The sequence below is a fragment of the Montipora capricornis genome, chromosome 3 (genome assembly GCF_036669925.1).
Source record: "Montipora capricornis isolate CH-2021 chromosome 3, ASM3666992v2, whole genome shotgun sequence".
Lineage (NCBI taxonomy): Eukaryota > Metazoa > Cnidaria > Anthozoa > Scleractinia > Acroporidae > Montipora > Montipora capricornis.
In genome coordinates this window covers 31,826,649-31,851,648 of record NC_090885.1, presented here as the reverse complement: position 1 = coordinate 31,851,648, position 25,000 = coordinate 31,826,649, and the positions used below count along the sequence as shown (strand labels likewise).

The 25,000-nt window shown below is 39.0% G+C and overlaps 2 protein-coding genes across 2 annotated transcripts in view; one reads left to right on the top strand and one right to left on the bottom strand.

Annotated features, from left to right (window-relative positions):
- Window positions 1–10,586, bottom strand: part of LOC138042899 (N-alpha-acetyltransferase 40-like) — a 13,673-nt gene extending 3,087 nt beyond the window's left edge. Inside the window, exons 1-10 of the mRNA XM_068888951.1 lie at window positions 10,425–10,586; window positions 10,228–10,272; window positions 10,100–10,150; window positions 8,702–8,754; window positions 7,509–7,604; window positions 4,324–4,392; window positions 2,458–2,547; window positions 2,297–2,380; window positions 1,772–1,809; window positions 1,285–1,324 (exon numbers count right to left, since the gene is read on the bottom strand). Coding sequence (XP_068745052.1) covers window positions 1,285–1,324; window positions 1,772–1,809; window positions 2,297–2,380; window positions 2,458–2,547; window positions 4,324–4,392; window positions 7,509–7,604; window positions 8,702–8,754; window positions 10,100–10,150; window positions 10,228–10,272; window positions 10,425–10,430 — 572 coding nt within the window. The 5' untranslated portion in view covers window positions 10,431–10,586. The remainder of the gene's footprint in view (window positions 1–1,284; window positions 1,325–1,771; window positions 1,810–2,296; window positions 2,381–2,457; window positions 2,548–4,323; window positions 4,393–7,508; window positions 7,605–8,701; window positions 8,755–10,099; window positions 10,151–10,227; window positions 10,273–10,424) is intronic.
- Window positions 10,587–10,630: 44 nt separating this feature from the next.
- LOC138042898 (alpha-soluble NSF attachment protein-like) lies at window positions 10,631–21,789 on the top strand. The gene is made up of 10 exons (XM_068888950.1): window positions 10,631–10,808; window positions 10,922–11,001; window positions 11,358–11,474; window positions 13,862–13,908; window positions 14,187–14,264; window positions 14,788–14,843; window positions 17,976–18,060; window positions 19,786–19,959; window positions 21,235–21,285; window positions 21,652–21,789. The coding sequence occupies exons 1-10, from the start codon at window positions 10,720–10,722 to the stop codon at window positions 21,748–21,750; spliced, it is 876 nt and encodes a 291-aa protein (XP_068745051.1). The 5' UTR covers window positions 10,631–10,719; the 3' UTR covers window positions 21,751–21,789.
- The last annotated feature ends 3,211 nt before the right edge of the window (window positions 21,790–25,000 follow it).

Genomic DNA, 25,000 nt, shown 5'->3' with positions numbered 1-25,000 from the left:
TTGAAAGAAATGTATACTTGAAATGCGGGTTATAGACAAAAGATAGAAGTGATACTTGCACTTCTTATAGACACCTGAAAAATTCAGGCGGCTCCAGCTGCATTCGAACCCATGACCTATGCGTTACCGATGCAATGCTAAGAATAAACTATTTCAAAAAGAAATAGTCCTTCGTTTCCGGAATGATAAGGGCAGGAGAAAAGATAACTTACTGAAACACTGTGGTGTGGGTCACTCGGTCTGTCATTTATTGATTTGGCTTCAGTTCGTCTATACTTCCAACTCTCGAGAAAGATAGAAATGTGGACTGACGCCAACACTCCGAACGGCAAGAAGCCCGATACAGAGTGTGTAAAGGAATCTTAACAATTAAGGGAGAGGGGCAGAAACTTGTTCATTTCTGCAATACATTTCCAATGCCACTGCATAACATTTCAAATTTTCGTTTCTGTGGATGTTACATATGAGCCGTTACAATCGAACTGGTTCCATGATACCTTAATTTAGTATTACGAAGATTGTTTACATTACTCATTAACACGAAGAGAGATACTGTAACTTTGGATTTTTCAACAATATATCAGTTTAATCTAACCCCAAATCATTCAGAGTCAAAACTTCCTCTTTATGATCCATTTCCTTCGCTTTTGTGTTTGTCAGCATTATGATTTGCGATACTTCAGGTTCACCCACGCCCCACGACTCACGACCCACGATCCACGACTCAGGACCCACCCACCCACGCCGATTAGACACTCTCTTAAATTATCCGGCAAAGTGTGAGGATCACTTCTACCTTACACTTGATATTAAAACCGCCTCAATGACATTTATGAAATGTTGAAATACATAATTCCTTCCTTTTTTTCAGTTTGGAAAATTAAAAGCGCCGCATGCCTGTCCTGAACAACTTCATTTTGTAATTCCCACGATTTCCAGTGATGGCGCAGTGGTGAGAGCACTCGCCTCCCACCAATGTGGCCCGGGTTCGATTCCCAGACTCGGCGTCATATGTGGCTTGAGTTTGTTGGTTCTCTACTCTGCACCGAGAGGTTTTCTCCGGGTACTCCGGTTTCCCCTCTCCTCAAAAACCAAAATTTTATTTGATTTGCGTTAACTTGTTAATTTCAATTTACAGTGTCCCCGATTAGTGCTCTTCGGCGCTAGAAGATTAGACACTCAAATAAAGTTCCTTTCGTTTCCTAAATCCTTTCCTTTCCCGCCCGCCATTAATGAAGAAACCAGAAGGCCTGGGCCTGCCAGCCTGAGGCCTTGTCAACTTACTTCAATACGTTGGTAAAGAAGTTTACAGCTCTCTCGTTTTCTGAAAACAAAGAACGAACAAAAATCAACAGTGCTAACAAAATATCAAACTCAGAACAGACTTAAGGCACCTTCCAACACTCATCTCCTAAATTCATTTTAATGTTATAATTAAGTGACAAAGGAGAATAAAAATGGCCACCACCAACAGATGGCACTGATAAGTCGAGGTGGGTAGCGACAGAACAGAAATGGATGTCATTTCAGCTTGTCATATTCGAACATGATAAAAACAGACAAACATCACATGGTAAGCATAGGTAAGTCTGAGCATTAATTCTTACACCAGCCGCCGTCAATATTATGGCTCTACTAAAACTCTTATTTGAAGGCTCGCAAAACTGCAGCATAGATCAAAATTCTGGCTACCCAGGTATTTGGAGTAAACAAGAATGCAAGTACAATTTTTACCCTTTGACTCAAAATGATACAACTTTTTTCAACTTACTTTTTAAAACAGTTAACATGACTTTTTTCATTTGGGCTCTGGAAAATAGAACAATGGTATCAGAGCTTTGATTGACCCTTACAGCTGTAAGAAAAAAATCCAAAGGCCACAGACCAAGAGAAAATTTAGGGAGTAAGGTCGTGGGAGCACTAGCCTACGTAGCTGGCAAAATTGTTTGCGAGAGAAGCAAAGCCACTCATTAATTTGCCTCTCGCACCAACAATATCACTAACTACGCAGGCTACGGGAGCACTCATACTTTACCAAAGCGTCATGTGTTGGAAGTGGGATAAGACGTCATGTGGGTTAAGAATGACTGTTGATTTTCAATACAGTCGTTGCATAACTAATCATTATCATCACCATAATTTATTGTTATTATTATTATGATTATTATTATGATTAGCTTCGCCAACAGAACAAGTAACAAATAACAACAACAACAACAATGTGGCAGGGAACCTGTAACAGCACGAGCCAATTACTGCAGACCCATCAGTGAAAAGGATGCAATTAAGGACATACCTGTGTGCCATAATCTCCAAAATCTGCATAAGAAACTTGCCTAGACCTTTGCACCGTGAATCAGATTCTAGCTGTATTTCATAACTGCCAGAAAAAAAAAATTGTATTAACATCATGGTTTCTATCATTGAGGTCCTTCAGTTCAAAACGACCCAACTTACCAATAAAGTACTTCATCTCCTTCCTCCAAATCAAATCTAAAATGAGAGAACCCTACAGCTTTCCCGGAGTCAGCTTTGGCTATTAGATACCTGTGCCAGATTTAATGGTAAAAAAAATGATGAAATATGAGAGTTTAAAAGGAATGTTTTGTTCACAGATGCAGGTAATAAGATGCACAGCAATGTTTTAAATTATGAAACACCAAAAAGTGTAAATGTGAACCACCAATTTACAACAATACTGTTAACATTTGGGTAAGGGTTGTTTTCATGTTCGGTTTGTCAAAAAGGCCTGGCCAAACGCTTGCAACATTTCAAGGCAACATGTTGCAACATTGTTGCACGATGTTGCGACAATGTGTTGAACGGGCTGGCCAAACACACAATTCAACAAGTGGACCAAGCACGCATGCCCTAATGCAATAATGTTGCATGAATGTGGCCAAACAAGAACATCATGCAAGAACAAAAACCATGCAAGAACAAAAATGTTGCACAAAAAAGTAGACCGTTTTCAAATTTGATTCAACATCATCTAACACGTTGTAACATATCGTAACAGGTTGGCCAAACATACATTTGTACGCAACATGTTGTGCCCAACAATGTTGCAAGATGTTGCATTGAAATGTTGCGAGCATCTGGCCAGACCTTAACCGTTTCTAGAGACTTTAAAATCAGTTACGACACGTTCGTCATGGAGAACGCTACAAAATGACAATAAGGCCGTTTATACGAGAGAAAATAAGCGGCGGCTTACTCTGGCCGCGGCTTAATTACATAAGACGCAAACACCCCGTATAAATGGTACAAAATCTACGTTCACGGCTTTCTCAAGCCGCGGCTTATCCTGACCTGGGAGTTTATACTGGTATAAATAGTTCCTTTCACGTATTATGTGAGTGAGTGAAGCTATTAGTCTCTCCCCTTGGGGCTTTTCAGGACTAATTTACAATGTTTTTCAGGGGACTTTAGCCAGACTGCTAATTACACAGTTTACAATTTTATTTTAGGAAGTGAGAGATGCCCCCGTCCAGATAAGGTCAGACCACAACACCGGGGACTACGTCCCCTACTCTTATCGAATAGTGAGTGGGTTCTTTAACGTCCCATACTATTTAATTTCCAAGAAAGGTTATGAGACGGGACCTCCGGTTTACAGTCCTTCTCCGAGAAGACTTGAAAGTCTAACCGTTTGCAGATGTAATTACAAAGGTAGCACATTCTCCTCAGTTATTTTAAGACCCTGAGTGTTGGTCCGGCCGGAGTCGAACTCACGACCTCCCGCGCATTATGTACGCCGCGGCCAGAGTAAGCTGCGGCTTATTTTCTCTCGTATAAACAGCCCTAATATCATTGGTTAAAAGAGGAAAATAATTGCGCTACACGTGCAGCACGCATTTGTAGTAAATGTACTCTCATGTACTCTGCACATCAACCACATGAAGTCACCAAATTTGAGATTTTGAGGACAACGCAAGCGTACACGTGCAAATCTCTCAGTCTCTATTTTTACTCAGAAACCGCTCGTATCAATTTATTTTTAGGATACTTCGCCCACATCGTACTACGCGAACTATTTGGCCTACCCGCGTGAAACTTACAATTGTGCAAAGTTATATTTTGAGGTGACATTTTCGTCAATGTCGCCGTTGTAGATCTTAAAGTCCCTTATGTCTATATCCTTGAGGAGTAAAGTTGGAGGATTCATTGCCTTGATTTCTGGATACAGCAGATTATTGAAGTTGAGGGAAAAAGCAATGGGACACTTTTGGTGCTTAAATCAAAATAGGTGTGCATCTAATTGTCGGTATTTCTGGACATATTATAATTCATCAAAGCAGGAAAAGGGGTTTGGTTAACTACCAAGCTTTGTCTTCTGTCATTTCATCTCTTTTCTTTTTATCACTCCAGCCCCAGGTGCTATCTTCGTATCTGAAAATAAAATTAAGTAATTTAATATTTTTATCGACTAACACAACTTTTTATTTTATGCTTACTGAACAAGAATGTGACCCGTAGTGCACCTGTGCATAAGAAGAATCAACATGAGAACTACAGTACATGTAGATGTACGACAGTCCTTCTGAAGACAAACTCACCAAGAAAATCACACTATATCACGTTATTTCATTACATAAATATTCTTCAGAACTTTACATTAAAATTATAGATACAATGTAGTTAACCAAATAGAAGTGTACATCATTCTTCTGAGGTAATCAAAAATTCCACAACTGCTGAAAACTGGAAAAGAGGATAATTCATTCACTTCCTTAAAGTGGTACTATGATCAAAAAATCACTTCCTTTTCTTCTTCAGATTTTGAAAGTGTGTTTGCTTAACACCTGCCTGGCAAAATTTTGAGCTTTGATTTTTATCCAAAGGCCGTTACTTTGAGTGTAAATTTTGGATTTCACGGTCCACCATTACTCACATTCGAATTCAAAACTGACCGACTGGACCTCAGAGGGTTGAGGTTGGATACAGGGAAAAGTTATGTGATTTACTCAATAGCTTAAAATTTCAGCGAGTAAACACAGTTTATTATGTATGCAAAAGACAAGTTTAAAAATCTGAAAGCCCAAAACTGCCGTGCCGGATCTTTTTTTCCTAATTTTTCAAAGGGACTTGATACATGTATGATAGATCACCATATACATTGTACTTATGGATCAACTATCACTCCTTGGTGTGGGACCCTGTGCTATCTGAATTCGATAAAGTATTTCTGACAAATACACTGTAGAACCCAAGCTGTGTGTATAGATGATACCTTGTCTGAGTGGAAGCACACCCATGGTGGCAAACCCCAACGGACTAAGATAGGCATGACCCTCTTCTCAATTAGATAAATAGACTCTTAAGGGACTGGAATATAAGAGCCAAATACATAGATGATACTACACTTTTAGAAATTTTATCTCATAAGTAAATTCGCATTTTGAATTTAGCTGTCAGAGACACATATAATTTTTGTATCAAACATAAGATGAAGTTAAATCCACTTAAATGTAAAAACGCTTATAAATTTCACGAAATACCCTAACACTGTTATACAGCCCATCTGCATAGGAAATCACCAGTTGGAAAGAGTTTCGACCTTTAAATTACTTGGTGTAATGCCCACATTGATTATATATAGTAAGGCCGCTATATGATTGCATGCGGCATGACTAATCTGGGGATGGGGGATAGGGGGTGGGGGATAGGGGGTAGGGGATGGGGGATAGGGGGTGAGGGGTAGGAGGTGAAGGGTACCATAGCTGAAACAACCCAAACCTTTACAAAATTGCAAACCTTAGGCCTAAACACTATGCTTTAGATAAGGACTAGGCCTAAGGTTAGCATTTTTGTAAAGGCTTGGGTTGTTTTAGCTATGGTACCCTTCACCTCCTACCCCTACCCCTCACTCCCTATCCCCCAGCCCCGCAATAGTCATGCCGATTGTACGCCTTAAGGGTGCTTAAAAGAGCTGGTGTTGCTGGCAGCAATATCATCGGTGTTTGTAAGTGCTCCGTCAGATCTACAGCTGTATACTTGAATATGCTGTCCCAGTGTGGCAACATAATTATTCCAAAGTATTATTTTGTCAGCTAAGTTGGATTCCATACAAAAAAGAAGCCCTTAAAAAAGAGCCCTTAAAATTGTCTTCCCAGATCGTAGTTATTATGAAGCTTTCAATGGACCATTTCTGGTCTTGAAAGTCTTGAGAAAAGACAGTTTGATATTAGTAATAAGCTTTTCTCCACATGGAGATTGTGCACTTGTAATGAAGTTATTGATGTACCATATAATCTTAGATCTGACCATGAAAAGTCTTTCCGCCCTTACATAAGAACCAAAAGCATAAGAACCAAAAGAGGGAATGATTGTCTTACTTTTAGATTTTTATATTAGTTTTACATTTTGTATCGTAATAATAAAATTGTTAATTTTACCACTTGACAATTCAGTTGTATTCTCTGCAAAGAGTGGAATGAATGATATATATCATTATTATATGGAGGAGAGTGTTTTACTGGGAACTAAACCACTCGTAGATTCCATACGCCACTTCCTCCGGGACCCGAGTAGCGTATTTTCCGTATGTCACCTTTGTGAGTGTCGTATCGTTCAATTACGTCACGATTCCCACCTTTTGCTTTTGTTGAATTGGTTTTTCGCGTCACGTTTGTTGTTTAGAATAAAAGCATGGCGAGCAGGTTTGCCCAGCGACGAAGAAGCCAAAGAGTTTACAGAAAAACTTGAAAACGAGAACACGAAGAAGAAAACACGAAGAAGAATATTTTCTGTTTGCTTTAAAGCCCAGCCGTATTTGCAAAACTTGACTACTTTGAAACACAATAAAATCGGAAATATTCAATATTTAGTCTCCATATAATAAAAAGAACATTACACGGTGACGAGAAGATATGAATTTTATGTTCTCTTGGCAAGAACAACATCTCACTCGTTCGCTTCGCTCACTCGTGAGATATTATTCTTGCCACTCGAACATAAAATTCATATCTTCTCATCACCGTGTAATATCCTCCATTTATTATTAATTAATTCAGTCACATACAAACACATTGCATTCTTAAACTAGTGAGTCTTTGCCGTCCTTTTCTCCTTGATCCAGCCCTCTCAGAACTTTAAAATTAGTACTGGCTGACCATTAAAGAGGAAAATTCCAGTTAAAATAAACAAGTGTCTTTTTTAAATTAAGGCTTAAAACTTGAGTTACTTTGTGTTTACTTAACATAGTTTTGAAACCCAAAGAAAACAAATTTGATTTTTTGATCATAGTACCACTTTAATTAAAGTGCAACAATTAAACTACCACAAATTTCCTTTCACCAAACACAACGTTTGATGATCAGTACCAATTAAGCAAAACAAAGAAACCAGAACAGGTATTTCAAATAAACTCTTACTTTCTATATTACTTTCTCTAAATAGTGTGGAATTTTCACTTACTGCCGCCTACTCTCATATGGGTAGACACATACTCAAAAATTTATTGAAAGCCCAAGTAATACTCAAGCAAGGAATACCCGCTGGCTTACAATGATTGCATGTTGCATTTGGTGAGCTCAAATACCCAGTCGATATCTTCTTTACTCAAGTCTGTTACACGCTGGCACACAAGATGAAGACTCAACCTGGTGAAAAAAATTGCAGACTTTACTATATTCATAGGACGGTATTAGTGTGTCATAGGAAATAAATTAAGAGAAAGATTAAGGATTTGGGTAGGCATTATTATTATTATGGTGAAATTTTGACTTCTAACCAGACCAAGGAAGATTTGTCTATTAAAAGCCCCACTACGGAAGTGAAAGTGGTTATGGTCACCCCAAGTGGGCATGTGGAAACGTTGAGCTCCTTTCAGAATAAAAGGAAATCAATGATCATGAATCTACATCTGTATGAAGAAATGAACTGTGGCGAATTTGGCCTTCATGCACCCTTATATGTGAGAAAAACTTGTAGTTTCTTTGAGAAAAATTGTGGGCAAGGAATTTCAAGAATACTGCAAATTTGGTTGCATTTTCTAATAAAGTAGTAGTTTGTGAGGCCAGTGTTTGTTGTTTGTTCTGGATAACAAATATTACACACCACTTTGGATTATCAGATTAAACAAACATTTGAATGACATGTACTTATCAGGGTTTGTGCTGGATTTTGTCTATAAAATTCCAGGAGTATCCAAGGTCCGAGTTTTCAAGAGCCAGAAATTGAGTTTTCAAGGAGTCCTTTTAATAATATTTCTATGCCATACGTAGTGTTTCAGTGTTTTCAGTGCTGAAAAAGCCTACCTTGATATTCCTTTCCACAGCATGCAAGTTAAGTGCATGCATGGACATTTTTAATTTTAGGTTTTAATGTTTCCCTAATAATCAAATTTGGGCTCAGATCTTTGAAATGTCTCTTTTAACTTAGCATGATGCAATTTCAACAATTTCATCCAAGCAAAAATTCAAGGAGTTTTCAAGCAGTTTTCCACAAAATCATTTTTTGCAGGGGCTTTACAAGCGCCCTTGAAGTCCAAAATTAAATTCCAGGGCCTTTCAAGGACTTCAAGGAGTTGCACGAACCCTAACTTATCCAATCAAAACTGTCCATGCCAGCGTTTCTCCTGCCACAGCCTTCTTGCACTGCTCCAAATTTTTTGTGCACTGCAACAACAGAACCACTAGCTGCCCAGGCTACAGTACTTTATTATTGTCTTTCACCTTTGATATTTTAGTCTACTCACCCATTTCTGCTGAAGGTTTTGAAAGCTGCTAAAGGTGCTAAGGGATCTTCCACCTTGGGAAGGTCATAAAAAATATTAAGTCACCCAATGTCATAACCAAAAAATAATTAAATCTCATGTGCACAGTATGCCTGAAAATCGACTGAGACTGATGGAAGTCTGTGGTTAAAGGTCTGTTGCTACATTGGAGAAATGGAAAGATCACCCGGGGTGTGGTTCTTAGAGTTTCACCTGGTTAGGAATTCGCTGACACATACATAGACACTATAAGTTGTAAAGAAAAAAACCAGGGCTTTGCCACTGCTGGAGTCTTGTTATTAAACAGTAAAATTTCTCTTGAACTCCTGTCATAAAACATTCTAGCTTTCTGTCAAACCTCTGTGCCTTATGTATTTAGCCATCATGTCCTAACTTGAGCTTATTGAGTGTATGAATGTGAACCCATTTAGTACTGAAGCAACAAACCATCTCAACTTGCAACACAACATTGTTGCACAACAAGTTGTATGAAAAATATTATGTTGCCCTTATTACTGGGCCTTTAAGCATACAAATTCAGGTGGTGCAATGCCTGAACAGCTGAATTTAAAGCCAATTTTTTTCACATCACTGAATCTAACAATAGTGCCTATTGTTATATATAATAGTAATAATAATAATAATAATAATAATAATAATAATAATAATAATTGCAATGCATCTCGCGCTATCGCGCAACGAATCTCGAGATTGCATGCCTGAGCTTGCCCGATTATAAATGCTATGCTTTGTAGATTGGGTTCTGAAGTACACTCCGCATTTCTTCGGGCCATCGAGTTACAGTCTTCGCATTGTTGTCGGACACCAAGCGCCACCCAACAAATGCTCGGCTAATCACATGGCAGAAAAAACCATAATATTCGTTTCTTTGAGTTGTGGCGGATTTGTGTAGTGGCGGATTTTCCTCTGGATTTTCTTGTTGTTTTCACGGTAAGTATCATTATGAATTGACTCATGATATATTATTGAGCTTTCAAACTGTGTTCTTCTCTGGTTTGAGAAAAATTTCGCTTCAGATTCTTCGCATTGTCGGTCGAGTTTGGAACGAAGGCAGTCGCATGTTATGTCAATGGCTACCATCACCATCGACTACTACAAGGCGTTTGGTCTCACAAAATCTCCTCTCTTTGGGGCTGCCTGCATTGATCAGGTCTCCTCCTACTCTAGCATTTTCCTTCTCATTGAGAACGGCTAGTAATAATAATAATATTATTATTATTATTATTTAATAATAATAATAATAATAATAATAATATTATTATTATTATTATTATTATTATTCCTCATTCTTTCCACCAATTTGAATGAAGTTGCTCTGAATTACATGTATATGCAAAGTAATATAAAACATAGCCATACCTCGTTGGCAAGATCAACGACAGCTTGGGCAGCACTGACTCTCGCCATTTCCTAAAAGGTCATCAATCTTTTAAGTTCAGCCAGCTGTAGATTACCTAAAAGATTTATGTGCGGTAGTGATTTCATACCTCTTTCCTCTTCAGTTTTTTCTCTTTGCCTTTGGTTGATTTCTTCTGTGTATAAGACAGTTGCAAAAATGGTTTGTTATTACTCCTTGATTATTATAACAACACGTCAAAGCAGCAATCATCAGTGCAAACATGATACCACTTGTCTAGAAGGAAAGGTTCTTAAAGTTGCCAGCACTAATTACAACGTAGCTTACCCCCATGATACTTCCAGAAGAATACAGTGATTACATATAAGACTTGTTTTTAAAGTGGTCTTAAAATTACTTCGCACTTTGGGAGAAGATTACTGGAGAAAACCTTGAACACATTTCGCGCGTTTTTCTAGTCCGCCATCTTTGATTTGCCAATGCCCCTAGTGACTCACGGGAACTTATATATTCGTCCCAATCTCCCGACATCACAAATATACGTGACGTCAACTCGGGAGACGATGAAAAGTGACTAATGTGGCTGTAGAATAGCTTGAAAACACGGGTATTGTAGAACACCATGTCGCATGAAGACAAAGCGATTGAGCTTGTATCTCAGGCAGAGAAGAAAGTTAAGTCATCTCAGGGATTTTTGGGTGGATTGTTTGGGTAGGTCCAAGTTGGTTTAAGGAGTTGTCTGAGCATGCACATACATGTAGGCCTTGTTGAAGTGTTATCACTTCAGATCGGATTGCAAAAGAAAGGTTTTTTGTTGATTTCAGGGGAGCTTCAAAGCTAGAGGATGCGACAGAACTCTACATCCAAGCAGGAAATTCGTTCAAGATGGCGCAAAAATGGAGTGGTGAGCCTATTATTCATTTGTACAGCTGTAATTTCATTTATTTTAACCACTGATTTCAGTGGTACCAAGCTAAGTTGATTCCTAATCACCATGTCCCATGCCCAGGTGACTGGCTTTTTTCATTTAAAAGGTTATCAAGTATTTATTTTTAACACTAATCAGTGTTAGTTGTGGCCTGTGCTTTGTATTAGTCTGTTTTCTTCTCACAATTCTTCCTGCCTTGTTTGTTCAAAGAACTAGTTACGTTACATGACTCTCCAACTGATAGATCACTATCCAATAACTACATGTTCTCTGGTTTGAGAAAGTTGACACATCCAGGCAACATGATTTTTGTGACACACTCTTCTTTATAGCTGCAGGTAAAGCATTCATGGAAGCAGCAAACCTACAGATTAATCTTCAGTCCAAGCATGAAGCAGGGCAACGCTATGTTGACGCAGGGAACTGTTTTAAGAAGACTGATGTAGAAGGTAAATTCAAGTTTAGTTTTATTAAAGGGGCTATGTCACACAAATTTGTGTAATTTCATGACATTCAAAATGCCCAAAAAGTGGAAAGAAACATTGCAAGAACCACTTAAAATCATTGAACAACATAAAAGAAATACAACAAAAGTGGACGAGGTTGAACTGGATTGCATTTGGGTAATCATGAAAAAAGTTGGCGTAAGGTTTTTCAAATTTATGGGAAATTGCCTCGATAGAGGCCTTCATCGTGTTTGTGATGTAACGGTAATTTTGTCAGTAAAGGAATTCCACATAACCACTTTTGAACTTTAATTAAACTTGTGACAAGCTAAAGATGTCCTTGAAAGTGCTAACCCCTATGACCAAATTCAGTGGATTTCAAAACTATCATGCTAAATAAACAGTAACTCATCGAAGTTTTAAGCCTTGATTTCTAAAAAGCACCAGTTAATTTTAACTGGAATTTGCCTGTTTAATGGTCTGCCATTAAAAAAAAAAGTAAAGTCTGTTTATGAGCCAAGTGGCCCATCAGAGCCAGAGCTTATCCCGATTTCTGTGGCATGAAGCGACTAGCAGTATTTTTACTCCCCCCTGGATTCTATGGCAGTCCATCGCAGGGTTACCCCAGCATTTTGCTGGTACCTATTTATACACCTGGCTGGAGAGAGGCACCGTGGAAGTAAAGTGTCTTGCCCAAGAACACAACACAATGTCCCCGGCCAGGACCCGAACCTGGCCCACTCGATCCGGATTCGAGCACACTAACCATGAAGCCACCACTCCTCCCGCAATGGTCTGCCATTACTAACTTTAAAAACCTTGAGGGAGCTGGATCGAGGAGAAAATGACATCAAAGACGCAATGCGTGTGTACGTGGCTGAATTAATATACATCCTGGGATTTCCGGGCTTTCAGACTTTTAAACTTGTGTTTTGCATATACATGTATGATAGGCAGCGTTTACCCGCTGAATTTTTAAGCTACAGTGTAGTGAGTAAATGACGTCACTTTTCCATAGATCCAACCCTCTGAGGTCCAATCGGTCAGTTTGGAACGAGAGTTATAGCGAACCATGAAATCCAAACCTTACACTCCAACTAAATAGCCTTTGAATAAAAATCAACAGTTAAAATTTTGCCAGTGAAGTGTTGAGCAATCACAAGGAAAAAAAGGTGATTTTTAATTAATCATAGTAGCACTTTAAACACCCTAAAACAACATGACATAGCCCCTTTAACCTCTCCCAGACAGTTCACCCTGGCATAATTACATGGCATGGGAGATCTTGATTTTGATGAGAATGAAAGAAAATTATAGTACTCAGAGAAAATCACAAGAATCAGAAAAATCAGAAGAAAATCAGAAGAATCGAGTTGAATATATATTGATATCGGCACTATACAAGTTTATTATTATTATTATTATTATTATTATTATTATTATTATTATTATTATTATTATTATTATTATTGAATTCTATTATTAAAGCTCAGCCTATAGAGGATCACAGACTGAGGGGTGAGGCATGATTGCGTGATGGTTGCCATGCCATCATGACCCCACTAAGATTATCCAGAAAATGTCCCTGCATAACAGCTTTACTTTCATGGAAAAAAGGGAACTGTTGTTTTCCCAGCAAGCCATACAAGTATACAGTACATAGTACATGCAAATTGAAAGATACATTTTTGCAACTTGTTGATTGATATTTGCTCTTTGATGATGAAAAGCATCTCTGCATGTAACTTTAGTTATTTCCATGAACAGTTTACAGTCAAAACTACATTTGGTTTATTGACTGCTTTTGGGTAAGCATGCATGTACACTGTATTGAGTTGTATTAATTAATTAAAAGTAAGCGAGACAAAAGTCTCTGGAACAGAAGAGAAGCCACGCACCGGTAGCTCAGTTGGTTGAGCACCGGGCTGTCATGCGGGAGGTCGCGAGTTCAATTCCGGCCAGACCAACACTCAAGGTCTTTAAATAACTGAGGAGAAAGTGCTACCTACATCTGCAAATGGTTAGACTTTCAAGTCTTCTCGGATAAGGACAATAAGCGGGAGGTCCCGTCTCAAAACCCTTCAATGTTCATAATCCTGTGGGACGTAAAAGAACCCACACACTTGTCGCTAAGAGTAGGGCACGTAGTTCCCGGTGTTGTGGTCTGTCTTCTGTTGTGTATCATGGTTGGGAGGGTAAAAAAAGGGGCCACAGTAATTGGCGCAAGCTGTCGTGGCACTCTGCCAGCTTGACTGGCAAAGTTAATAAAATAAAATAAAATAGATCAAGAGCTGAGCAGCTCTACCTAGGACCTTAAGTATAGGATCATAAACTATACAAGTATGTATATACAGGTATAATTTTTCTAGCATTTTTTTATATTCTTGCAGAAGCAGTGAGAGCTTTTGAAATGGCCATTAACATTTACACAGATATGGTAGGAAAATTGTTGGTTAAATGTCAGTAACATAAATGATCTGCCAGGTGTGTTAACTGGAAAACCATTTTCCTTACATAGGTGTAACATGCACTGTTTTCTTTGAAAAGTATTGTTAATAAACCGTGTAGCCCGCTGAATGCCAAGCATGTAATTGTTGCTTACATTATTACCATTATCAAGTGCCTGATTTTTAATAAGTGCCTAAAAATGAATGGAGAACAATTATGACAATATACATTTTGATGCTCAGCCTTGACGGCTTTATGGTTTGTTAGGGTCGGTTTACTATGGCTGCTAAGCATCATATTACTGTGGCTGAGATTTATGAGGGAAACACGGCAGACTTAGAAAAGGTGAGAGATTTAAATTGTTGAATTGTTTTTTGCGGTGAGTTCCTCTATACAGCACATTCAAGAACTGTTAGAACTGGAAACCCTCACCATGTATTCTGTAACTTAAAAACATGTACGACACTTTTGACATGTAATGATTACTAATTTGAATACTTAAGATTTTTGTTTGTTGATAAGGAAAATTTTTTCCCATCTTCCTTGCAAGGTGTCAATTTCAGAATGATAATGTCTACAGTGCCAAAAATTTTGTTGAATAATTTTTAGTACATAAATAATTTGTTTCAATTGGTGTAATTGGTATAATTATTACACTAAATTATTCATATAGGGTTGTATCTCGGTTATTAGACTCTTCCCAACATAATCTTCGTTAATTAAGCAAAAGGTTGAAATTGAAAATGAAATGGAAAGTGAGTTATGTGTATGTAGAATTTTATAAAACAAAAATCAAAAGCCAGAGGTCTGTCATGTACAGAATTAATTACAGGTATGAGTGTAATATTATTATTATTATCTTTTTCAGGCAATATTTCATTATGAACAGGCTGCTCAATATTACAGAGGGGAAGAGTCAAACAGGTGCAAATGTCGATTTAGGTTCAACTGCAACGGAGTTGACCATCTACTAAACATCTACTGAACATGTACATGTTGTTGCGATGAAATCATCAATAATAATTATTATTAGGGATTGATGCCACTCTAGCGCAAAGAATACTGATTGTAACTTGCAAGGGTATGTTTCAAGACCCAGCATTTCAATACACATACTACTGTAGTACAGTAACTACATGTACTGTCTCCATCCATAATGGAGTGATCTAAGGCTGTTGTTCATACTCACCATTAAGCATCCTATCCATTTTTTGAGATATAAAATAATATGTTGGAGGCAAATCGCTGCCATCATCACGGGTTTAAAGGAGCATGCGCAGAGTTAGTGTGCCAAGCTTCCAGGCGAAGCCAATGATGGTACTGTTGGTTTGCGTTGAATGTATTGTTTTAAGCCAGTACAAATCTAATGATAACTTCTTCATGAATACAAAAAATGTATTTCAAAACCTATGTTGCATGTGGGCTGTAATAATAATAATAATAATAATAATTATTATTATTATTATTATTATTATTATTATTATAATATAAGCACTTAAAACTTTTGTATGCAATATACAGTTAATTAAAAATAGTATAACGAGGTGCGTGAGTGTAGTCCATTATATAGTGAAAACTTAAGACAAAATTGTATGGAAAACTTAAGGATATATAAAATTAGTGCTATTAATAATACTTTGATCAAAAAGAAAAGGAAAAAAATTGGTAAAACTATTTAGGACATCTAAAATTTACGACGGTGATCATAAAGTTTTTAAAATTCTCTCAAACATATTACTTATTGGGCCATAGAAATCCATTGACAATTACATCATAGTTTAAAAAATCCTAAAGACGTTGAAGACAGAGAGTTAATAAAATTAATTCGAATGTGGTATTCATTTTCATGTTGCAACTTTAAACGTTCGAGAGATGTTTAGTGCAGAGAGTACAGCCTTCTGCATGTTATGAAGAAGTCTCAGCACCATCCCCCCAATACGTCCATTATGATATTATATTGTTTCACTTCATTTCCTTGGTACTTCTGCTTTTATTTAATTCCCAACGGAGCAGTCATTGTTTTGTGGTTTTCTCCTCCTTCCTTTTCTCACGATTTGTAAAGCAAGCGTGATGACTTGCTTTGACTCGTGGTTGATAATATGAACATCCACTCTGTTGGCTTTAACTTCTTGGTGCTGCTCAAATAGGGGGACATCCCAGAGTGCTTGCGCATTGTTCACCTCGAACACTGGCTTGAGTTTCAGTGGCGAGCACCAAGGTGGCACGAGTCTACAAGGCCTACGTCTTGCAGAATTTCGGAAAAGAGTAGCTTGAGAGCTGCGTCATGGTGGGTCATGCACTCACTTGTGCAATGGCAGTACAACCAGCCAGGACATGAGCAACTCTTTCAGGGGCTTTATTGCATAGACTACACATCACCTCACTTGTTACATCCGCATGCGTTTTCTGGCAAGCATACAACCTGGTAGGTAGTAACTGTTTGGAAAGCTCAAATATCCCTACCACTGTATGTGTTGGGCATTGTTTCCAACCACTTAACCAGCAGAAACAGCCATCAAAGTTAAGGTTCCTGTCTTCACTTCTCGCAAAGATTAGTTTCCCCTGCCAGGTTCTGTTTGTGCACCGCATACAATGACCTCTGCTCCAAACGCCTTCTCAGCTCTGCCATCAGTTTCTCTGCTGTTATCACTTTTCCGCTATCATGCTTTATGCAGGTTGGATTTGGGTACTCTAGTTGCAACTAGAGGCCCATCTCCTCTGCTTACCCTGCTGCCTCTTCAACTAACGAACTATGACCTAACTTCTCCACTCTCTCTTCAAACTCACTGACCATCGCCGTAGCTGGGTCACCATTTCTTTGTAACTTTACTGCCGTCTTTATCTGCGTCAACTTATACTCCTCCTTGATCGAGCACAGGCCTCTACCTCCCTTCTCTCTTGGCATGTATGGGATGGCAGTTGAATTGTTGGGATGTTTCCCACCATTCTCAACAATTATTTTGCAAGTTTCTCTATCTAACTTTTTAAGCTCTGTCACTGGCCACTGTTGTGACCACATTAGGTAGCCTAACACTGGTAATGCAAATTGGTTTGAGGCTGTTACACGGTTGTGATCAGACAAGGGACTTGACCAGATGATAAACATTCTGCGAAGAAACTCCTTAGCTGCGCGCTCCAACAACATGCTCTCCTCTTTCCTCACCGTCTCTAACACACCCAAGAACTTGTACTGATTGCCCTCTTCGAGGTTGGGAACACACATATTCTCATCTACCCTTACCCTCAGGCATTGCGGAGATAGGTATGTGCCTCCCTCCCCCCCCCCCCCCCACTCCCCTTGTACATGGACGACTCCACACTTTTTGGGGTTCCACTGGAGTCGGACATTCTCCATTGCGCTCTTGGTTGATCCCATAACACAGTCTAGTTTACTCTCTGAAGATGCAAAGATCGTTAGATCATCGTTATACAAGAGGTCTGTTACCTTTACACTAATGCGCTTTGATAGTTTATAACCATGGGGTTCAAACAGACTGTGAAGAGCCTGGGGCAAAGAGCATCACCCTTGGGTAGGCCTTTGACAAACCAAATTGGCTCAGAAGTCTCGCGACCTTGCTTTGTAGTCACCACCACCCTTGTGTTCCAGCTCTTCCTTAACTTCTCCACTGTCCTTGACAACCAAACAGGAAATCTATGCAGGATCATCATCTCCTCCAGCCAAACATGGTCTACCGAGTCGTACGCCTTCTTGACGTCGATCCATGCCATAGTCAGATTACACTTTCACCGATGACAATCTAGGGTCAGCTGTTATTATTATCATCATCATCATCATCATTATTATTATTATTATTATTATTATTATTATTATTATTAAACTGGTTATTGTCATAAAAATGGCTGGAATGTTTGAAAAGCATTAAAACACTGCATGCATAGTTTAAAATAGTGGATTGGTTTTCTTCCTTTGTCAGCTTCTTCAAACCATAATGATATCCCTGTGCAGTTTAGCACGGGCATCTTACTCTCGTCTTACGGGAAATGCAAGTTTCATTGTAACTGCCAATATGAAGTTCTTCTGTTTGTTTTTTGTAGCTCTGCAAACAAGTGCTTATTGAAAGTTGCAATGTATTCAGCACAGATGGGAGAATATGCAAAAGCTCTTGAGATTTACGAACAGGTAAGTTATCATAAATAAAGAAAAAGAAATGCTTTATTTGTAATATTAATAATGATAATAGCTTTGTTTCCAACTGTAGACATTGCAGTCTAAAATACATTGGTATGATTTGTAAAATATAATATAAAAATATGTACAATTTGTGAATTAAAAAGGTGAGTGAATATAAGTGAATATGTCACTTTATGGGTATTATTAGATTATTCACTGGTTTCTAGTGAGTTCATCATTGTAATATCTACTAGCTTTAATGATAAAGGAGTTGGCAGCTCTTTTAGTGCGGATTGATGGTACTTTGACTGTGCCTCTAGCTTGTGATCTGGTGGAGTACTGGTTTTGGTAGCGCTGTGGGAACAGGTGGTTGAGCTTGTATTACTCGTTTTCCATTTGTTTGAAGTATGACATAGTAATGGCGTAAAGTCGATACTTCTCTGTATCACTTCCAGCTGACCAATGAGGTATCCAGTAGACGGGAAAAACCATGCTAGCGCTGCATGCTCAATAATAGATTTGATGGATGTTATGTAAATGTGGACAAGTTCGTTAGCAGCCACACCAGCTCGTTTGAGCAGTCTTATAGAATAGATACGTTTTGCTGCCTTCTTGGGGACGGCGTTCATCGTTCCATGTCAGATCATATGTTACGTGGACACCAAGTAGCTTATAAGTAGTCACTCTTTCGAGATGGTCATCCCCAATTCTGATTTTTGGGATGTCCGGTAGTACCCTTTGAAAGCACACGAGAATTTCTTTACATCTTACTGAATTCAGTTTCATGCGATGGTTGTTGGCGTGTTGGACAACTCGATCATCGCTTGTTTGCATGTCACTTTGGTCTTGGTTGACGGAGAAACTTTCAGCAACTGTTAGGTCGTCGATATATTTCCATCTCCAAGAGTCTTGATGTGCAAGGGAATTGACCATGACGAGGAAGAGCACGCAACCCTGCGGAATTCCTGCTGGGACATGCTTCCAAGATGACATGTGTCCACAATGGCATGTGTCCAAGATGACATGTGTGTTCACACACACTCTACTTTAGATTGGAGTAAAAACAGGTCACAAGAACAAGACTACATGTAACTAGTTTTCTCTTCTCAGAGAGTGCATTTTGTGTGGACATCATAAGTGCACTTTTTAGAATGAAACGTTGTTGCTCATAGGAAACACATAATCCAATATTAAGGTCCCAATAACTGTAATATTCAAGTGAAACATGAAATTATGATTATTGCGTTCGCCCCTGAGTTGTTCCTAACTGAATTATTACTAAAGGAAGTTCGCCAGTTATTAGTAGAATAGAGCGGTTTTCAATTGAGTGTCGAAAGTAAATAGCGAATTGCCTTGGTTTATGATTACTTCACTCAGTGATTGGTTCAAAGTTCCCGCGCCACTTTCTCAACCAATCAGAAGTGAAACCAAAACCAATCGTGGCTCGCGCGTGCACATTTTCCCGCGTTTTGTGTCGGCTACTTCGAGTTTTGATTGGTTTTCTGGATTGTCTCCGTCCTTTTTGATTGGCCAAAGTAATTACTTTGGTTTTGGTTTTACAACAGTTTTACGACACTCGATTGAAACTCGCTCTAGAAGCAGTTGTGGTTAATAGTTAACCAAAGCAATAAATCAGCAATATGATTTTTGAGGTCAGCATGGTGGCAAATCAAAAGTTATCAAAGAAGACACTGTACTTTGATATTAACACTATCCAATAACTTAACATTTTAGGTTGGTGCCGATGCTATTGAAAGTTCTCTACTGAAGTATAGTGCCAAAGAGTATTTCTTCAAAGCAACTCTCTGCCACATGTGTATTGATGATGCTGAAGCTCAAAGAGCTGTCGAAAAATACTGTGACATGTACCCAGCATTCCAGGACACAAGAGAGTGTAAACTACTCAGGGTAAGTACAAACTAGACTTTCAAAACAGCAATGCTTGAGAAAATGATGACATTGTGGCTGTAGGGAACTTACAGTGTACACAGGGACAAGGATAATGACGCCAATGAGAAAGTTGTCTAAAAATTGTTTTTTCCCGTTGTAATAATTTCGTGATACACACTGTTAACTCCACGTCATTCGGAATGGAAAGTGTGTATCCACATTACAGGAATAAAATTGGTGTGAATCGTATGGTTGTTTGGGAAGAAAATTAAAATTGTTTTGTCAGGTTCTCGCGTCCTCTACACAACCTCACATTTGGTCAATGAGTCATTTCCGAATTGCTGTTTGTGTCGGTTTCGAAGTGAGTCTTGGTGCTCAGCTATTGTAAGGGAAATGAGTTTGATTTGCATAAGAATACGCAACTAATTTCCATTTGAATGGTTGTGCACCATGACTTGCTTTGAAACTTAGGCATGCAGCAACTCGAAAATGGGCTATTCACATTGTTGTCAAGAAATATTTCAGAGTAAAAAATAGAGAAAAAAAATTCACATATTTTGTACACTACTTTGTATGCTAGTGCCGGTTGTGGTCAAAACCTCAAATTTGGTGATTCCATGTCGTGTTGTGCAGAGTACTGCAAGAATATGTGCTAAAATACATGCTGTAGATGCAAACGATTATTTTTTCCCTTTAAACCATTGATGGCACTGTTTTGTGTCAGTGTGACAACTGTCGCCGTCGTCGTTTCTTAAGCTCCCAAGATAATATATTGCGAAAAATGCTGCCCTCTGGTATCTTAGCCCTTGCACCATGGAAGATATATTTCACCTGAACCTACTTCCTTTGCTTGGTGTTAGCTCTGAACTTGCACCAGGATTTTGTAACCATGACAGCCCATGAGGTTTGACCTCAGGCAACCCAGGATCAGGGCCGGGTTGTTCGAAAGCCGATTAACTTAACCAAGGTTTAGCGTAAGCCTTTGTTTCATGTTTTCAACATTTTGGTGAAAGTTTCTTTTGCTTATTTTTGTTTTTCAAGGTTGACTTCTTCTAGTGTAAAGTTTTGTCGAATATTAGCATTGAACAGCATTCAGTTTGGGAGTAAAGAAATAAAGTCCTTGGTTAATTTTAATCTAGGAATAAGGATTAGAGCTAATCTGCTTTTGAACAACTTGGCCCTGGTCTATTGGACATATACATGTAAACAACTCAGCCCAGTAATAACGTATGTTTTTCTCTGATTTTTCTAGTGCTAAACTTGAAGTTGACTTTATATCAATTGTCTTTGTAGACCCTCATCGAAGCTAAAGAAGAACAGAGTACAGAATCATTTACAGAGGCTGTAAGTGGTCCTTATATACCATCACTGTCAGAAAATGTGTGGTCTTTTTGAAAGTCAAGAATTGGTGTAAAATAGAGCAGCTATGTTTATAATCATCACATTGTTTCAGGGTTCTCCTTATCAGGCGGTAACCAGTAAAATTTACCGCTTGTAAGAGCACTTATTACCGCCTGCAAACGCTCAGAAGTCACTTCTGCTTTGCAGAACGTCCAACATTATCCAAAATAATGCTTTACCGGGTTGAAAAGGTCCCTTACATGATGTGCTGAAAACTAGGGAGAACTATGTTGTTTTGTCCTTGTCTTGTTTATTTACATACATGTAGCAATGCTTTCAAAATCTTTTTTTCTTTTTCGCGCTTTGCAGGTAAAAGAGTATGACTCCATTTCAAGACTGGATCAGTGGTTAACAACAATACTTTTACGAATTAAGAAAGGAATGAATGAAGAACCAGACTTGACTTAAATTCAGACAAAAAGATATTAAATCATATTTAACTCACAATGTAGCTAAAGACAATCTTCAGTTTCAATTTCAAGATGCCAACATCCTTTAACAGCAACTTTTTTAGTGCCATACAGTACTCATCCTTAGTGTAAGAAACTATCAATCATTCATGAAAGTAAAGGGTGGCATACAAATTTGATAATGAAAACAGAAACAATAATCTGACTACAATGTTAAAGAATTAAATCTTTTACTGGAAATAGTGTATTGAAACATGGAACGTTTCGGCCATAAACCGTGGCCTTCATCGGCTAATGCTAGAGGTCATGTGACCTGGACAGACCACGTGACAGGCGACCAGGAAAACGCCTCAGCACCCGGTCCCATGTGTTGGACAAACTGAAACGGAGCCCCCTTTGCGGTTGAGAGAAGGCTGCTCCACCCTTCCCATATGGCCTCCTTTATGCCTCGTCGGACCCAGTCCTCTTCTCGATCGAATATCACATGCCTGTTTTGTTGAAAGAGAGACGGGTTTCCTTAATATGTAGGTACACCGCAGAAGTCTGTGCCTCATTGGATCCCTGGTGACGGTGCTGATCCAGGCAGGTACGCAGGGATTGTTGGTTTCGCCAACATAGCTGGCCGCACATCCTTGAGATCCACACGGGATCCCGTAGACTAAATTTGACAACTTTTCTCTAGGCATGACCTTGACCAGTTTAGATCTTAATGTGCCAATCGGCTTAAACGTAGTCGAGATTTTATGTGACTTGGATGCGTTCTTAATTCTTTCGGCAACACCAGCAACTTACGGGATCTTAGCCAGTGCCTTCTCTGGACGGCCACTGCTCCACCCTGTCCGAGGTTTCTTTCCCTTCTTTGCTGCTTTTAGGAAGGCCCATTTTGGGTCACGTCTTGATGTAGGCACCGCAGATTGAATCTTAGATGGTTACGGTACTTCGCAACTTTCCTTGCCGTTTTCTCCAAAGATCTAAAGGCCGGCACACACGAGGGAGCTTGCTCCTGAAACACGCTCCCGACACACGCTCCCGGGTAAGTACGCCAAGCAGTACACACGAAGGACACGACGAAGGAGCTGAATGATAAACAACCGGATTGGGGCATGGGAACTGTTGTGGATGAAAAAAATAAGCCAATTTGATTGGCCAACTGGAGACACGTCATGTCACGGCAAGCAAATTTCAGTACACACGAGGGAGCTTGCTCCTGAAACAGACTCGTGCAACAGATTTGCCCCTGGAGCTTGCTCCTTCATATCAAACCAGTTTGATATGAGGGAGCAAAACCTGGGAGCAAAATTTTTTGCTAGAAATCGTTGGTGCAGACGAGGGAGCTTTGCTCCGGGAGCGTGTTGCAGGAGCGTGCTGCGGGAGCAAGCTCCCTCGTGTGTACCGGCCTTAACAGTTCTATGTTTCAATACACTATTTCCAGTAAAAGATTTAATTCTTTAACATTTTACAAAACTGGATGATTATAAATTATGTTTACTAATCTGACTACAAACAAAAGCTCTTTCACAGAAGTCTGTATCTACCCAAAATAATTTCAATTTGATGGTAAAAAAATAAACATTGCTCAGTTGGATCATGCAAGGACCAAAATACGGGCCTTATAGTAATAGTTTGAAGATTGCAGGTTGCTAGATTTTGGGGCAAGCCCATTATCGAGTCTCTTTTTTTCTCTCCTGTGCTCATCTCTAGCTTGCAGCAAACTGTAGAGCCCAAACGAAAAAAGAAGGGATCCTAGACAGCCTGTTTCAAATAGAGAGAAAATACAGTAAGACTTAAATATTTTTAGGCAAGTTCTTACCTGTGATCTGGGATGCCCACAAAACGTATGTTTCTGATGCCATCTCTGGAATCCCCATTTTAAACTACTGTAATCCATCTTTTAATTAATAATAATTTTTGTTAAAAATTCATTTTTCTGCCTGCATTGTTGGCATTGTTTTCTACCGGCACGAATTTCGTAGATGTAACGCCGACCGTTATTGGCTGTTTACCGGTCATGTGGTCTTGCCTTAACCGCAAGGAACTGTTCACATTGGCAAGAAAGGGCGACAACAATGATATGTATGGGTTATTGACCAAGCTTGAGGTCAAGATGGCTGGATATTGGCCAAGTTCTTTTTTGCTTTTTAATGGAGCGAGACGAAGTCAAGGTCCATAAACACGCAAAAAAGAACGAGGCTAATTCTTGGATTTCACATGACGTCACGGCCGCCATGTTGGTGTCCCCAAACAATGAAATGGCGGCCATGTTGGTGTCCCGATCCAATCCTCGGGAATTGAAAGCTATTATTATGCTAACGTCTTCTTGTGCTTTCGTTGAAAACATGGCTGTTGATCACGAGAGTGAAACCCAAGAATATCCAGCCATCTTGACCGAACAAGCTTGGTGAATAAAGGATTTATTAGGTAGCTTAAGCACGCGCGTTTTTTAGACGCGGGCGGCAACCGGAAGAGAAGATTTCGCGCGCCAGGACAGTGGTCTCTCCCAGATTTTTATACTAATCATTTGTAATGGAGAAAAGATAATTAGCAATGCAAATGTGTCTGTGTGAAGACAAGTTGAAAGGGAAAACAGCTCACTTCCGATTTCCGTCCGCGTCTCAAAAATGCGCGGGCTTAAAGGGGCTAGGTCACGCTATTTTAGGTAATTTTGTTTAATTTTGTTAATTATGAACTCTAAACGTCAAATTGGCAGAGTAAGAGTCTTTCATTTGCAAAATCACTGCCACATAACTGAGAATGATTTTCCAGCTTTGTAAATGACATTTTGATATAGACTAATATAAATTTGAAAAAAGGTGGGCCGACGTTTTTTAAATTTACCCAAATTCAATCCATTTCAATCCTCGCCAGTTTTGTCCATCCATGTCCCTTCTTGGCTTCCCTGTGTTTTGTTAGAGTTCTTCTATAGTTTTGAACAGTAATTTTGATATTTTAGTTAATTCTATGACCATTCGATCAGTGCTGAAATTGGCCAAAATTGCGAGTCCTAGCCCCTTTACGCTCTCTATTATAGTTATTATGGGATAAAACACCAAAAAATGATCTGTGATCTTTCGGGACCAAGCGAGAAATCCCGAGCTAGCAGTATAGCTCAAGCTTGCACGCTCGGGTAGCCAATCACAGGGCGTGATTTGGTTCATCTTGCCCGCTCACGGAGCTAGTCATATAATATATAAGTTCAATGTGGGCTGTAATGTTAACATTGAAGAATTAAAGTTATGCATGAGTTTGTT

What these genes read in the sequence shown, in the direction of transcription:
- LOC138042898 (XM_068888950.1), top strand. Translation starts at nt 10,720, where the DNA reads ATGTCGCATGAAGACAAAGCGATTGAGCTTGTATCTCAGGCAGAGAAG. An exon ending in GATGGCGCAAAAATGGAGTG is followed by an intron (nt 11,002 to 11,357) that starts GTGAGCCTATTA and finishes TCTTCTTTATAG; the next exon opens with CTGCAGGTAAAGCATTCATG. An exon ending in CTCTTGAGATTTACGAACAG is followed by an intron (nt 18,061 to 19,785) that starts GTAAGTTATCAT and finishes TTAACATTTTAG; the next exon opens with GTTGGTGCCGATGCTATTGA.